Here is a 14,972-nt window from a genome sequence, read left to right as displayed (position 1 = left end):
GTTTGAAGAAGACCCTGTTAGAGTGTGGATACGTTGTTTGTGTATCACGTTTGTACTGTGTTATTCTACAATAAATTCTTCCTTGGTCATCATTTCGAGTGTTTTACAAAACTGATTATATCCAATCTCCACTAGGTGAAGGTAAAGTTCCCTGTGCTCTTGCACCATGACATAGAGGCACATGTGGCCCCCACACTTTATCGATATCGGGCCCTCTGCCATTTTTGGAGATGATGTGATCAGCAACCCATCAGGGTTTCCCCCAGGTACCCACTTATTTGAGGCTTGGTGAGCCCTAGAGCCGATGCAGGAACAAGGCCGATATGCCTGTCTTCCTCCTGTTTTTTTAAAACTTCTGTCTTCGTGCTGTTTTTGTAAAACTTATTCTTTGATGCACAAGGATTTTCCAAAAGTGCTGCCACGTTGATTTCAAATCATGATGATTGCTAGCGCGTATTTCGCTTTCAAAACATAAGATGCAATACAGCCATACCCTTTCATCATTAGGTACATGCATCGCAGATTGGCACTGTATCGGCTTTCGAAAAGGGGTTCCAGATATAAATGCTCATTGCCTATTCCATTTGGTTTTTCCGAACGGTTTCAAAGCGGGGACGAAGCTGAGCAGTAATCACCCTCTCTGGCAGGGCATAAGTCTTGAGGATGTTCCGAAAGAGGGTTGTACAAATATATGCAAAGGAAAGGGTGAGATGTAAGCTTTCTCTTTCCCTCGGAGTCTCCATAACTCAGAGCAGATGAAATTCCCACAAATCTCCGGATGTCTCTAAGATATATGGATATTCTCTTAATACACAATTCTTTTCCAGCCTCGCTCCTGGGATTTATTGCTGCCGAGTTTCTTTTTTTTTTCTGCGAGGAAAGAAGAGACGTCAGAGAAAGTTAGGGAGGGAGGGATGAAGGGGTTGATAAGGAGGGAGAAATATGAAGAAAACTTCTTCCAAAGTTTCAGTTTGTCTGTTTCGTTAAGGTTTATCTTCATGTTCAACAAACATTTGGGGAGGATGAGGAAGGGGTGTCTTGTTACGAGTTCTGGTTGCCCCGTGATTAACGTCGGTGGACAAACATGCCGCGGCAGTGTCGCGTTTGGAATTTACTGCTGCCTGGCTGTGTTAGTGTCTTCCGTTCATCCGTCCGTCTTGCCAAGGAGTTTTAACCAGTCACCAGCAGGCACGTATCTGAAATATATTTCGGGGTGGTCCGAATCAAGTGTCTCAGGAATAATAATAACAGTACTAATGATCATGATCATAATAATAATAATAACAGTAATAGTGTTTAAATTAAATAATTATATTATCTAACTATTAAATTAAATACTAATAAAAATATATAAATGAATATTATGTTATTACTACACGAATAAGTAAAAAAGACGGTAGAAGAATAGAGATATAACAGCACGTATTCAATATCTAGCTTACGTGTAGTTAAAAATCGGCATAATTTGCATAAAACAAGAGCCCTGGCAAAGAAATTCATGTCAAATAGATGAAGAATTGAATATGTATACAATAACAAAAAAACTATTTTAGATCCAGTTGTTGAAAATTTTATGATTAAAATTTTATGCATATCGTCATAAATAGTAGTGTGCAAAAACTCAATATGCTGACCAAGGCAGAATTTATTTTATTATAAAACTAAACGTTACGTTGCAATCTTCTAGCAAGGTCTTCTTCAGACTCTGTACCACAAATCAAATAAGGTAAAAAACAGGAAGATATATATACACAAAAATAACTCGCCTCCAGACACAAGATAATTAGAAAGTTGTTTATCTGGAACATTCCTTTCCAGGTGTTCCAGCAGGTGGCCTCCTGTCAACTGTTGTTTCACCTGACAGGCGATTTAGATAAACTTTTCCTTTCATCTGGAACGTGGTTGGACTCCTTATCTCACGCTCTTTTTCCTTATCGTTTAGTTGTATAATAAAATATATTCTGCCTTGGTTCGCATATTGAGTTTTTTATTATCATGGAAACAAGGCTTAATGGAGTTGTAGTGTGCAAGCATAAATCTTTGATACTGTCCTTCAAAGCCGTATGATTCCAATGTAATCCTTTTCTTGAAATGAGTTAAGAGGAAATTAATAGCAGTCGATTATGCAGCAAATGCTAAAGAAGCATGTTTTCATTTGAGCACTTAGTATGGCTTTGGCCGGGGGAGGGGGGGGGGTGGTCGTTGGTCACCAGTTACATCATTGAAACAAAGAACACCATACCCAGCCCGGAATTCGAACCAGGGAGCCCTGACGCCGTAGCACGCTGTGCTAACCACTCTTCCACGTAGGTCGGCACATAACCAGTCACCAGTTTTACCGGAAGCGAGTTAAGAGGAAAGGAGACGATCAAACCCCCTTATAGGCGTTGCCAGAAATTTTTGTTGGGTGGAGGTCAGGCCATTGATAAAACTTGGAACAGTAGAAAGGGCAACAATAATAATGAATATCATGATTAAGATTATTACAGTAAAACCTCATTAAGCCGGACTTTGCTTAATCCGTACAGACAAAAAAATGCAAGGTTTTAAATGTGGCTAGAAGTCAACAAGAAAACTTCCAAAAGAAATGGCAATCAACCACTGATGAAATTCTGTTTCCCGCAGACTTTGTACTGCACTGTATAATGTATTTAGGCCTATGCCCTTTAAATACAACATAATAAACGTGTTTTGTTGCTATAAACGAAGTTTTAATGCACTTTCTACTGTTCTTTTAGGTTATTTCAGTTAATCCGGGCTTTCGTTAAACCGGTCAACTTATCTCCATTAATTAATCCGGATTAACGAGTTTTTACTGTATTTTAAAAAATAATTAAAACATACCAGAAAGTTTATTTATTTACTTATTATTATATCCAGGAGAAACTTTTCTACTCGGTCCAATAGATCAGTGTTTCTCACGTGATATTTGTTCATTTTAGTTTAAGCAACAACTTCAACAAATATTTTGAAGTGGAATTATGCAACATGACAATGAAAACCGCCGCTTAAAAAAAATCCATTAGATTCAGTCGTTGTAAAACCAAATTTTATATTGGTCAACAAACATAGATAGAATCGAACTAATGCTCTTTATGATTATGCCATAATTTCTTTGTTAATATTTAATTTCAAGGGTACATATTAATTAATGTAAATATAAAGGTTAAAAAATTAGAAAGGTACGTACGAGTATAATAGTTGCGATCAGGGCATGGACTTTTAAAAAATAATTTACCAGCCCGTGGGCTCTTGAAGGTTGAGAACCACTGCACTAGATAAGTGAATATGCAGCATATCTGTTTTCCACTTTTTTTTTCCAACATTTCATACAGTTAGTGTTCTGAAATGCATAGTTGTTCTACTGTATTATTAACTTTTACCACTTTATTCAAGAAAATAGCATTAACAGTGATCTCTCACATTTTTTGAAATTTGGAAATTGTAGAACCATTTATTGGGTTTGATTGATTTAGTTTATTTTACTTCGATTTTCTACCACTTTTGACTAATAGCGAAAATGAGGATGATATTGATGAAGGGACATTCACAAAGAACACCCACGCCCAGGGCGGGATTCACACCCGGGACCCCTGCCGTCGTAGCGCGCTGTGCAGAACTACTTATACTTTGGTTTAAATAGTAAAATATGAAAACGTAACCTGGTCCCTGTATTTTACATTATTCTTTTCTATATATCGCAGTTCTTCTTTGGTTAATCTGCTCGAATACTAACTTAACTGAACTATACTGCTGGACAAAAAAAAACCGGACACTTGCATTTTTTGTGATAACGCAATGGGTCGATAAAAGCTCTGGTACAAGGGCTAACTAAATGTTGCAGAAACTGAATTAAGTACGAATGCATAAACAAAGTCCGAGCCTATGAATGGTGCATATGGTACTACATGATCTGCCGAACATTCTGGAATATACCTGCGAGCTGTTATTGCAATTCAGATGTCAAATATTAAAGTGTCCGGTTTTCATTGTCCAGCAGTATATATTTCTGTTATTAACAATAAAAGTAACAAACTTTCTACTTTCTTTGTAACTTGAAATGAACGATGTTAATTTCCAAGGGCGGTATGAACGGTTCGGTTCGACGCCCATACAGCCCCTACCGGTCCAGATCTCCAAGGGGGGGCTCAAGGGTTATCAGGGGGGGCTTTGTAAACCAAGTCCATTTTTCCAAAGTTTAACATTATTAAATGAATGCAAATTGTGTGTGTGTTGGGTGGTGGTCATTAAGTTACATAAATTTTAGAAATATACATGTACTACATTTTTTCTATATCTTAAAATATCACTTGAAGTGTTAATTGAATGCTACTGAAATCGTCCCATACTACTTTTGATAATACAGATACGTATTTATATCATGCAAGAAAAAATGGACAATATTCAATCATAGTACCTACAGTACATTCCACCTCCGGCTGAAGCAATGAAACACCCCTTCATTCCCAAAACCTGGGAGCTGTTAACCTTTGACGTAGATTCCGAGGGAATTTTCATGATGACGTCAATGTCACAGATTTCTGTATACACAGGAGGTTGCAACAGAGGCAGCGAAGGTACAGATACTTATTTAAGTTTCCCTATGAAGGAACTATATAAAGTCTACAGAAGAGAATTTTCTAAATAATTGCCGCTGCTGTTCATGCTGTGTGAATTTATCCTTCACCAAAGTTGTGAGCAAATAATATCTGCTGTCTACATTTTCACTCTTCACTGCAAACAAATTACACATAATAGTTTTACCTAATGTCAAGGGGGCTGACGGCAATGCCAGGGGGGACTCTCGGTAGTTTCAGGGGGGCTCAGCCCCTGCCTGCTTACGGGCCTGTACCGGACACGTCAAGAAACCAACCCTAAGTCGACAATCCACGCCCACTTCTTTGCCTAAAATGAAGCCATCATTCCGAAAACTAAGTCTAAAACTGACAATAAACCTTCAACGAACCTAGAGGGTAGCATGCAAAAAAATAAGCTCAGGCATTCGTACAATCGCTAATGTCGCCCACAACGTTATTTAACAGCTATATCAAAATACATGCCGAACGCTTACGTTACCCCCACACCCCCTATACGCCTTCATGGCGTGGTGCTATGCACAGGGGAACACTTTTACTTTTTTTTTTTTTTACGCTTACGTACCTTTAATTTTTTATGCAAAATGTATTGAGACATACGGTCGCACTTTGCACTAACATGATTTATTATTAGGATTGGTTTGAGTTGGTGTTTTAAGTCCACTTTATGCACAGTAAGGCTAATCGGGACTGGACCTACGGTTTAAAGTGGGATCCGAACCACTGTGCCATGTGCCTCCACCGATTTATTATTAGGGTTAGGGTTTTTACTATTTAGCATATTTTTTTGGTAAGGGTGATGTGTTCCCTAAATACATAATTAGAAATTCATATTGTGAAGAAACTAATTGAATTAAGATGCTTTTTAAAGACATATTTTGGCATATTTGGCCCATTTCTAAGTGATAACGCATATTTTGATGGATTTTCGGTCATACGTCAGCATATTTTCGCTTTTTCAAGAAATATACAGTCATTATTCAAGTGGATTCGTTCTTAGTCCCATGAGGGTTTTTTTTACTGCAGCAATTTTTTTTCATTTTTAATTGAAAATTTACAGAAAGTATTCATTGTGCATTTCAACTCATCAGGGCCCATAAAGTGAACTAAAAATACTATGTATAAGATACTATTTAAGCATAAGTTAGATATTGATGTTTGAAACAGTCTAGTTGTAAGGGCATATTTTTCCAATTATAGTGCATATTTTGTAAAATTTTAGGTATTTTGCATATTTTTTGGTGATTTTTAGGTCATAAAAATCCTAGCCCTATTTATCATATTGCAGAAAGGTCATGTGGCACATAGAAAGGAGTGGGAGGTAAACGAGCATGTATTCATTCACAAAATTGGATTTCGCCTAGCAATCACTTAGTAATATCACATAACAACAGCGCCCACATCCATATTCGAAATCAAAAGGGGGCGCAGACATCTTTCAGACTTGACAGGACAATATCGAAGAAGTCCTCAGAAGAACTTTATTGCTCTCTATTTCTCGTCTTCACCAGATCCGGCTGAATCGGAAAGTGTGAAAGAAAATATTAATTCCCTGGATTCTGTACTTCCGTTTGGCACGCGCGTGCGTTAGATTAGAACTCCACTTTATGTAAGAACAAGGGGGTCTAATAAGGAAAAAAATCCGAGAAGTTCGGTACCGTTGCTTTAAATTCCAACTGTTTCTCTTCATTGGGAACGATACAGGAAGAATATTTGCCTTCCTATTAGCCACCATAATACTCAATCTTTCTTTGAACTAACTTTTCGACTCGTCTCGTACCTGTGTTTCATCCCTGTTACGATACGAACTCGGACCAAAATAACTTTCCATGATCAGTAAGTAGTTGAAGAAACGTCCGTCAGATGGCAGGAGCGGACAGAAATGAAAGGCAACGCAGCGGAAGCTGCAGCTGTTTATCATCGTTGCCAGTACCTACAAAATTAGCAACGGTATTTTTAATTGCGAAGTACGTTTACTTTTTGCGAAGTGATGCTGGAAGTAACCACTGCGTGTGGGTGGGTGGGAAGGGTGTGTTAATTATCTCAATCAAAAGCCAGAAATGCAAGACGTAACTTCAGTTTCATTCAACAAATGCTAAAAAGTGTTTAAATTCACTATATGCACTTGTAGACTAATCCAGACTCTACCTACAGTTCAAAGTAAGATTTGACGTCTGGATTGGAATCAGGATTATAACATGTTGAAAAAATGCAACTAAATTAAATTGCCTAAAAGTAATTAATAAATGAAAAGTGACAATTGTAAAGGAGAAACTATTTTTATTCGCAGTATCTCCAAAGCATAATACGCCACGTTGGTAAATTTGCTTAGTTATCTATTACTGCTAGTTGCCAATGGTGGCGGTTTCATAGCAACAATGAAAAAGAAACTATGCTTGGAAATATATTCCTAGTCTCTCTCTCACACACACAGGGGCGCCGACTTGTCAAAATTATTGGGGGCCTCTGATCGCTGAAATAAATTAATGAATGAATGATTCACTCTCTCCCTTCTGTAAGGTTTGGCCTCAGTGTTCGGAATCTCATAAAAGCTAGGGGTGTGCGGGATCCCGAAAAGTCGAGACCGGGATCGGGGGAAAAAAATTCCCGTCCCGATCCCGAATTTGGGAAATGATTTCCTACTTTTCGGGATTTCCTACTTTTCGGGATCCCGAGCAGTCGGGAAATACCGAATGGTCATTTTAAAATGTCATTTCTCGACGTTTTCTGCATTGTCATTTGTCAATATGTGGAACTTATCGTAAATTGTTAGTTTTTAATCCAGAAATCACTTAAAGTGAAAATGACGTAGAATTCGAGATTTTCAGAGCTTCGGGAAATTTCGAACATTTCCCGGAAATTGAAAATTTTTCCCGTCCCGCACACCCATAATAAAAGGCCACGAATTCCTCAAAAATATCAATTCTTTTATTCACAGTTCGAATGCAGAATATTAGCTAATTGTCCACGGATGGATATGTCACAAGTTTCGTCAACAATAATAGCAAAATATTCCCGACTTTTAATATCTGCTACCACGGAGCGCAAAACGTATCTCCCTAATATATCAATGATCTCGTTCTGAATGTCATGCGAGAGCCATTTGTAGCCAGAACGTCCCATCCACTACCCTAGTTCATGCACATCGTCTTTTGAAACTCATTTTAGTAAAATTTTAACAATACTCATAATTACATACTTAGTATATAGCCTAGTAATAAGTCAAGTGTTTTGCTGTCTTTGGGCATAGCCTCCCCAAAGTTGATGGTTTAGCGGTCTCAGCCCTCCCCCCCCCCCCCAAAGTTGATGGTCTAGAAAATTTTAAATGTGTATTTAAAGTTAAGTTCATGTGGCACAATTCAGAGTAAACTTTACAAGAGAAGCAAAATAATACATTAGATCCTCTTAAGCAAAATTATTTGGCGGGTTCTGCCCCTACATCGTTAATATTGGGGGGCTCGAGCCCCCCCCCCCAAGCCCCATGGAGTCGGCGCCTATGCACACACATACCCATAATCAGGAAAAAGCAACAGTATTGTTGAGTGGTAGTTCGTTTGGCTGCTACACTGGAGATATAGATTCCGTTCCCGAGATGAGTGATTTAAAAGATAATAATTTTTATGCACCCTTAGGGTTCCCCAAGCAGGCCATGACTCGCTTTAATTAATTTTAATGTACTTTGTCTACGTAGTCTATGTAAACTACAACCCAATGTAATCTACGCGTAGGGATAGAAAAGAGTATATAGATCTTGCTCAGATAGGGACAGATGGAAGGCCCATGTTGCTGCAGCCATGAACCTTCGGGTTTAAGAAGGCTAGAGAGTTAGTTAGTTATAAAATTTTCAAGGGTTTCATGAAAGGAAAGTTACATTTTCAACTATGTTGGTTCCTAACGAAATAAAAAGAATCCTATTTACAAGAAATTTCTCTTCTCTTCTATTATCAACTATGGAAAAAGATAAACAGTATGGAAAAACAACAACAGATGGCAGTCGTGAGGCAAAAGTGGTCTTTCCCCCATAGAACACTAGAATATTTCCTATATTAGGTTTCTTCCTAGGTGAGAAATTGTTCAAATTTGGAAGAAAGAGTATGAAAAGGTCGCTTCACACATCAGCAACTGATAAGCAGTATAATTAGTGAAGGTCTAAATATAGGCTCTTGCTTGAGCCCTGTGCTGGCGGAATTAGTTATGAATGAATGGGTGAAGGAAGTGATAGTGAAAGGAGGAGATAAGTTAAGTCTATTTTGTAGATATGTGGATGATTGTTTTGGGATATGGAAAGGAACAAAAAGGCAGCTGAGTAAGCTTGTTAAAGATGTAGAAGATGAGAAAGCAGGGATATTCCTTGAGCTCGAAACGGAACAGGAAGGAACATTAAATTTCTTGGATATTGAGATGAAAAGAAGAGAGGAATGGGGATAGTGGCTACATGGTATCAAAAGAAGTGTTCGGCAGGAGTGTTCTGCCACAAAAGAAGTGATGTGGGTGATGGAACTAAACGTAATTTTATAAGGAATATGGAAGACCGAATAAAGAAGATATGCACAGAGAAAGGGGAAGAAGAAACCAAGATTAATAGCCTGTGGGAACAACTAGAAGAGAATGGCTATGAAAAGAAAGACAGACACAACATCAACAGAAGAAGGAAAGAGATAAAAGAGAGAGGACTGGAAGAGAAGGAAGAAAAAGAAAAAGAGAGATGGTTTGGTATAAGAAGTATGGGCGATGCCACAGAGAAGATATGCAAAGTGCTTTTATTGATACTCTTTAAAATATTTTTTTCCTAGTACCAGAGTCAATAATTTCTCGTAAAAGATTTTACAAAGAGAAACTATAGGAAACAGAAAATGTTACCACTAGAAAAGCAGGAAGTGAATCACAAGATTAGTACCATTAGCTGAAAAGTTCGCACACTTACTGATTACGCTCCCAGGGTTGTCCCCCATGTACTCATTGATTTGAGACTGGGTCAACCCCGGAGCCGATTTAGGCGGGGACAAGAGCGGAAAAAATCCAACCTTAAATCACCCACCTCGGGAATCAAACCAGGGTCTCCCGCGTGGCAGTCAGCTGTAATATATTTCCATGTAATTATAATTTTTAGTTTTCGTTTTGGTCTTTTAACCTTTTGCACCAGTTTTTACATAGGTTCTAATTACCTGTATGAATTGTTCATATTTATGGATACCTAATCTAAATGTTGACGTGGTGAAGTAGTGTTTTAGAAAAGAGTTTCTTTAAGTTGTGCGCCCTACTCGTTAAAAAATAAATGTTCCGGGCAGTAGTGGCGATTGGGTGCCAAAACTAGGGGATCAAGGAGAGTTTACCTCCTCTTGTAGACAAGGTGTAGCATTAAGGGGCCATATGAAAAAAAAAATAATATGCTGACCAAGTACAAGTACATTTGTACTTGGTACATAGTCTGAAGAAGACCTTGCTAGAAGGTTGAAACATTACGTTTAATTTATATTTTATAACTAACTAACTCTCTAGCCTTCTTAAACCCGAAGGTTCATGGCTGCAGCAACATGGGCCTTCCATCTGTCCCTATCTTGAGCAAGATCTATATACTCTTTTCTATCCCTACAGATTTTCTCTTAATTCCACGGCACCCTTTGCTAAGTTATCACCTTTCACCATGTTGTTTACATAGACGTCATCTACGCGTATAAAAGAGTAAGTGTAGAATGTAGACTATCGTTGTAGACGCACATCACTGATCCCGGCCTGGTCATGCGTTCTTTTGTAAGTGTCCGTGCATCAATTTCATCGTCTTATCTTCCCGATTAGCCAAAAGTGGCAGGACAGCGAAGTAAAATAAACCAAATCGGTCAATCAATTACGGTTGCGGAGGACGCAATTTATAGTTACGCTACTGCCACCGGCAATGCATACGGTAGAAATTACTTTTCGGGGGAGAAAAATAAAATTTCGACTTTAACCTGTATTAATTTTTTTATTATTATTACGCTGCATATTTACCATTCAGTTTATCGCGGCAATGGGAGGAATTGCAAGAAACGATACTAACCGGACACTGACTATTATTCATGTTGAAAGCTGTTTATAAAAAATATTTTGAATCTTTGTAAACTTTTGTAACGGATGTTTTATTTGATAACATCATCTTCTAGCTGTAGAGCCCAGGCTCAGGGTCTGTGGAACGGTTGATGCTGCAGTTGCTTTTGGAATTTAGATTCTTTTACCGAGACAACTGCCAACCCTTGCTTAACATTGTAGCGTTTATGCATTTGTGGCAAGGGACGCTTACGCTTTGCTTCTGTGCTGTGTTTATGATGGGTGTGGACCAAAGTAGGGAAGATTTGGATTTGACAATGCGACAGTAACTGTAGCATGACTCACCATCAGCTTTTTATTGTAAACATTTGTTTTTTTACGTGCTGTTCCGTGTGGTGCTCAAATGTGTCAACCAATTTGGATGCATCGAACGAAATGTAAGGATGTTACCCTGCCTGTTGAATGTCTTTTCAGATTTGTGCACTAGAGCGTGTTCCAGTGTATTATTTAGGAAATACAGATTTTTTAAACAAGACAGTGTTAAACTGGTCTAGATTTCTGGAAGAGAGGCATCCAGTTCATCGACCTGGTTGCTGATTACGTAGTGCTCGGAAGCTTAAAATATCGTTTAGCTTCCTGCCCACAATTATTTTAAGAATCATTCCTTTTTACAGCGTTAAATAGCCAATTGTCACAAATTACTTATGAAAATATTTTTCCGTAGGGCATAATGTCAAACACGATGATAACTTTTCAATATTAAATGTATTTTTTAATGTACAAATAACGTCAAATAATGTCAAACCTGATGACGACTTTAATATTAAATGAGTTTTTATGTGTACCAATAACGAAAATAATATGTTTGAGTTTGTATTTAAAGTCACTTTATGCACTGAAAGGCTAATTTGGACTGGAGCAACAGTTTATAGTTGATCCGAACCACTATGTACCTCCACCGGGTATCAAATCCGGAACCCTTGATTACAAGGCGACGGAAATTGGATAAGGAACAGTTAAGTTTTTTAACGACAGCTTACCGTAGGCTCAGTTTCGCAAAACTAATTAATTTGATAATTTTCTTGCACGTTTTTAACGTAAATCACAATGATTTTATGACTGGCACTGAAACAATATGTGCAGTACAGCAGATACGATTCATACCGCCAGTAGTCCAACTCCGTTTTTATTTGCTTATACTTATGTTGGTATCAGTTTTCCACATTTCGGTACAACGTTACCTAATCACAAGACAAATTAAGTGCAAAATATGCATGTCAACTTCAAAGAAATGTGTAGTCATGACCTCTGATCATTGCACACAAGCAGAAAACACTATCTGTTGCTTTTGCTAATCTTAAAAATATGTATGCATGAAGGATGGTTGTCATTGCATCAATTCCCATCGCAGCTGTTTTTGGCCTTCAAGACTGTCATGTTACACTTACTATTGATAAAAATTACATTTCATTTCACTAGATCAGTGAGAAAAGAATGAATCTGCCCTTTCTTAATTAATTTGCACTAATCAAAAATTAAAATGGGGTATTCCTAATGTATATTAGAACTAATGTCATTGTACATATCTTATTGTATGGCATACATATATAAGAAAAAGTTTTTTTGCGTGAGAAATTTAATTTTAGCAGTTATCTGTGGGAAGAAAAATGGATGGATTTTGTTTTGTTTAAGTTTAATGTAAACTCTAATTGGTCCATTTTGCATTTTTAGTCTTCCGAATGTTGAAGGACTGGGCCCTGGGCTGAACACCCACCATGCGAGTCCCACCAATGGAGAAGGAACGTGCCAGGTGTACAGAGGAGCAACGTGTTCCAAGTTTGTTGGGAACAAAACCATCTTTGTGCCTTCCTCCCAGACCCAAGGGATTATTGAAGAAATTGTGACTGCAGCATTCAGTGTCATCACTCATTCACAGTATGTATTCGGAAAAGTTGATAATAATTGTATGTAGTGTTTATTGGAATTAAATAATGTTTGCATAATATAAAAAAAATATATGCTGTAAAGTTGGAATGAAATAATTGATAATTTTTAATTTATATGTAGACTTTTCGAAGTGGGAAGGCTGGAGGAATACATAGTATGCTAACAATCCATACATACATGTTCATATTCATGCATGTGCATAGTGACATGCATGACATTGATTTTTCAAATTTTTTTAATTTTTTTTTTCCAAGGTGTTAGGAGGAAGTCAGGATACTGTTTCTAAATCATGGGACATGAGGTGACTAGGTTGAAAACAGATTTAAATTCATAATTTGTAGTTACAATATTTAGAAGCCACCATGTTAAAATTTGGCTCCTCTTCATACCCCTTAGGCAGACAGATGGCCTAATCTTATAACAAATTGGACTTATTCTTGCTCTCCTACATCACATATCATACTGGATTCTAATTAAAAACAATTTGTTATCTATGTTGGGTGATGATGACATTGTTTTAGCCAATGTTTTTAGCTTTTTTTAGAAGAGCAGGTCTTTTCTGCTGTTTCTGAGGTAGTTTTAAACTTTCCTTACCTTTTGTAATGTGTCACGTTTGTCCTATGCAGCTCCATTTACAACTTGCATTTTTAACCTTTCTCAAGGGGATTTTTACACCTCTTTTTTTATTTTGAGTTAAGAGTTTTAGATAAGGGGATCTTCCCCGCATACGCTGAAGGGTTTAAAATGGCCATGCGTGCACTATGTACTGGCGCCACATTCTCTGAGACAACTTTTAACATTGGTACATCTGTTAACTTTGAGAAAAAAGATGTCGTTGCCATGACTCCGGCCTTCGTATTTGTATGCAGTGTCATTTTACATTGTTTACTTACCCTTTTTTTTTATGTTTGTGTATACATATTGTCAGTTTTGTGTATTAAATTTTGCTTTGGTGTGGTATTTACATGTAAAATATATGAAACCAATAAGTTGCTGACCAAGGCAGTTTATTAAGGTAAAAACACTTAACACCTAACGTTTCGACCCTGTATCAGGGTCTTCCTCAGAGGAAGAACTAAACTAAAATGATGAAATAAACTACACACAGAAAGATTACATACACATAGCAGGGTCACAAGCCACACAACAACAAATCAAGTTGACAGTCCTTATCTAGGAAGATTTCTACAAAGGAATTAAACATATCACCTCCTGACAGTTGTTGACTAATGGGTCTACTACACTGACAGGTGATTGGCAGGTCAAGATCAGCAAGAGTCTAAGAACCACCTGCTCACCACTCCCCCACCCCTCCTGCCTTTCTGGTTATGGGTGAATACCTCCTCCTCTGGTCTTCTTCTTTTCTCTTCTTTCTTCCTTCTTCATACTTCTTTTTTCTTCATTCCTTTTCTTCATCCTTTCAACTTTCTCTAACACACTCTTCCATTCCTTGTTTATCTTGAGCCCTCCATTCCAGTTCATGATGTCTTCTCCTTTCTTTTCTATTTCTTTGGCCTCCTTCCATTTTCTCACTAGTTCTCTCTTCTCTTTTCCTATTTGCCTAGCCGAATCCCATTCAACTTCATGTCCTGTTTCTCTAGTGTGTTTGAATATGGCATTCCTGTCTCTCTTCAATCTCACATCATCCATGTGTTGCTTTAACCTGTCTTTAAGTCTCTTCTTCGTTTCCCCTATATATACACTTTCACATCCTCTGCACTTCACCTCGTAGATAACCCCTTCCTCTTCCTCCTCTCTCTTTTCTTCATTCTTCTTGCTGGCTATACTTAAAATAGTGCGTCCTCCCTTCCTGTAAGTTCTTATACCCACTTTCCTCAGCACTTTGCATATCTTCTCTGTGGCATCGCCCATACTTCTTATACCAAACCATCTCTCTTTTTCTTTTTCTTCCTTCTCTTCCAGTCCTCTCTCTTTTATCTCTTTCCTTCTTCTGTTGATGTTGTGTCTGTCTTTCTTTTCATAGCCATTCTCTTCTAGTTGTTCCCACAGGCTATTAATCTTGGTTTCTTCTTCCCCTTTCTCTGTGCATATCTTCTTTATTCGGTCTTCCATATTCCTTATAAAATTACGTTTAGTTCCATCACCCACATCACTTCTTTTGTGGCAGAACACTCCTGCCGAACACTTCTTTTGATACCATGTAGCCACTATCCCCATTCCTCTCTTCTTTTTCATCCCAATATCCAAGAAATTTAATGTTCCTTCCTGTTCCGTTTCGAGCTCAAGGAATATCCCTGCTTTCTCATCTTCTACATCTTTAACAAGCTTACTCAGCTGCCTTTTTGTTCCTTTCCATATCCCAAAACAATCATCCACATATCTACAAAATAGACTTAACTTATCTCCTCCTTTCACTATCACTTCCTTCTCCCATTCATTCATAAC

At 37.8% G+C, this 14,972-nt stretch overlaps 1 protein-coding gene across 3 annotated transcripts in view; it reads left to right on the top strand.

Annotated features, from left to right (window-relative positions):
* Positions 1–14,972, top strand: part of LOC146000405 (tyrosine-protein kinase transmembrane receptor Ror-like) — a 597,959-nt gene that overhangs the window by 558,863 nt on the left and 24,124 nt on the right. For 2 of the 3 annotated variants that reach the window (XM_083137999.1, XM_083137998.1), the window contains exon 6: positions 12,351–12,554. In XM_083137999.1, coding sequence (XP_082994125.1) covers positions 12,351–12,554 — 204 coding nt within the window. Of the gene's footprint in view, positions 1–10,843; positions 11,057–12,350; positions 12,555–14,972 lie in introns of those variants that run through there. The other variant, XM_083138001.1, reaches the window with a different exon arrangement.

This window comes from Lepisma saccharinum, chromosome 16 (assembly GCF_977018435.1).
Source record: "Lepisma saccharinum chromosome 16, izLepSacc3.1, whole genome shotgun sequence".
In the NCBI taxonomy this organism is placed as follows: domain Eukaryota; kingdom Metazoa; phylum Arthropoda; class Insecta; order Zygentoma; family Lepismatidae; genus Lepisma; species Lepisma saccharinum.
The sequence above is the reverse complement of the archived record's forward strand: the minus strand, read 5'-3'. Positions and strand labels throughout refer to the sequence as shown.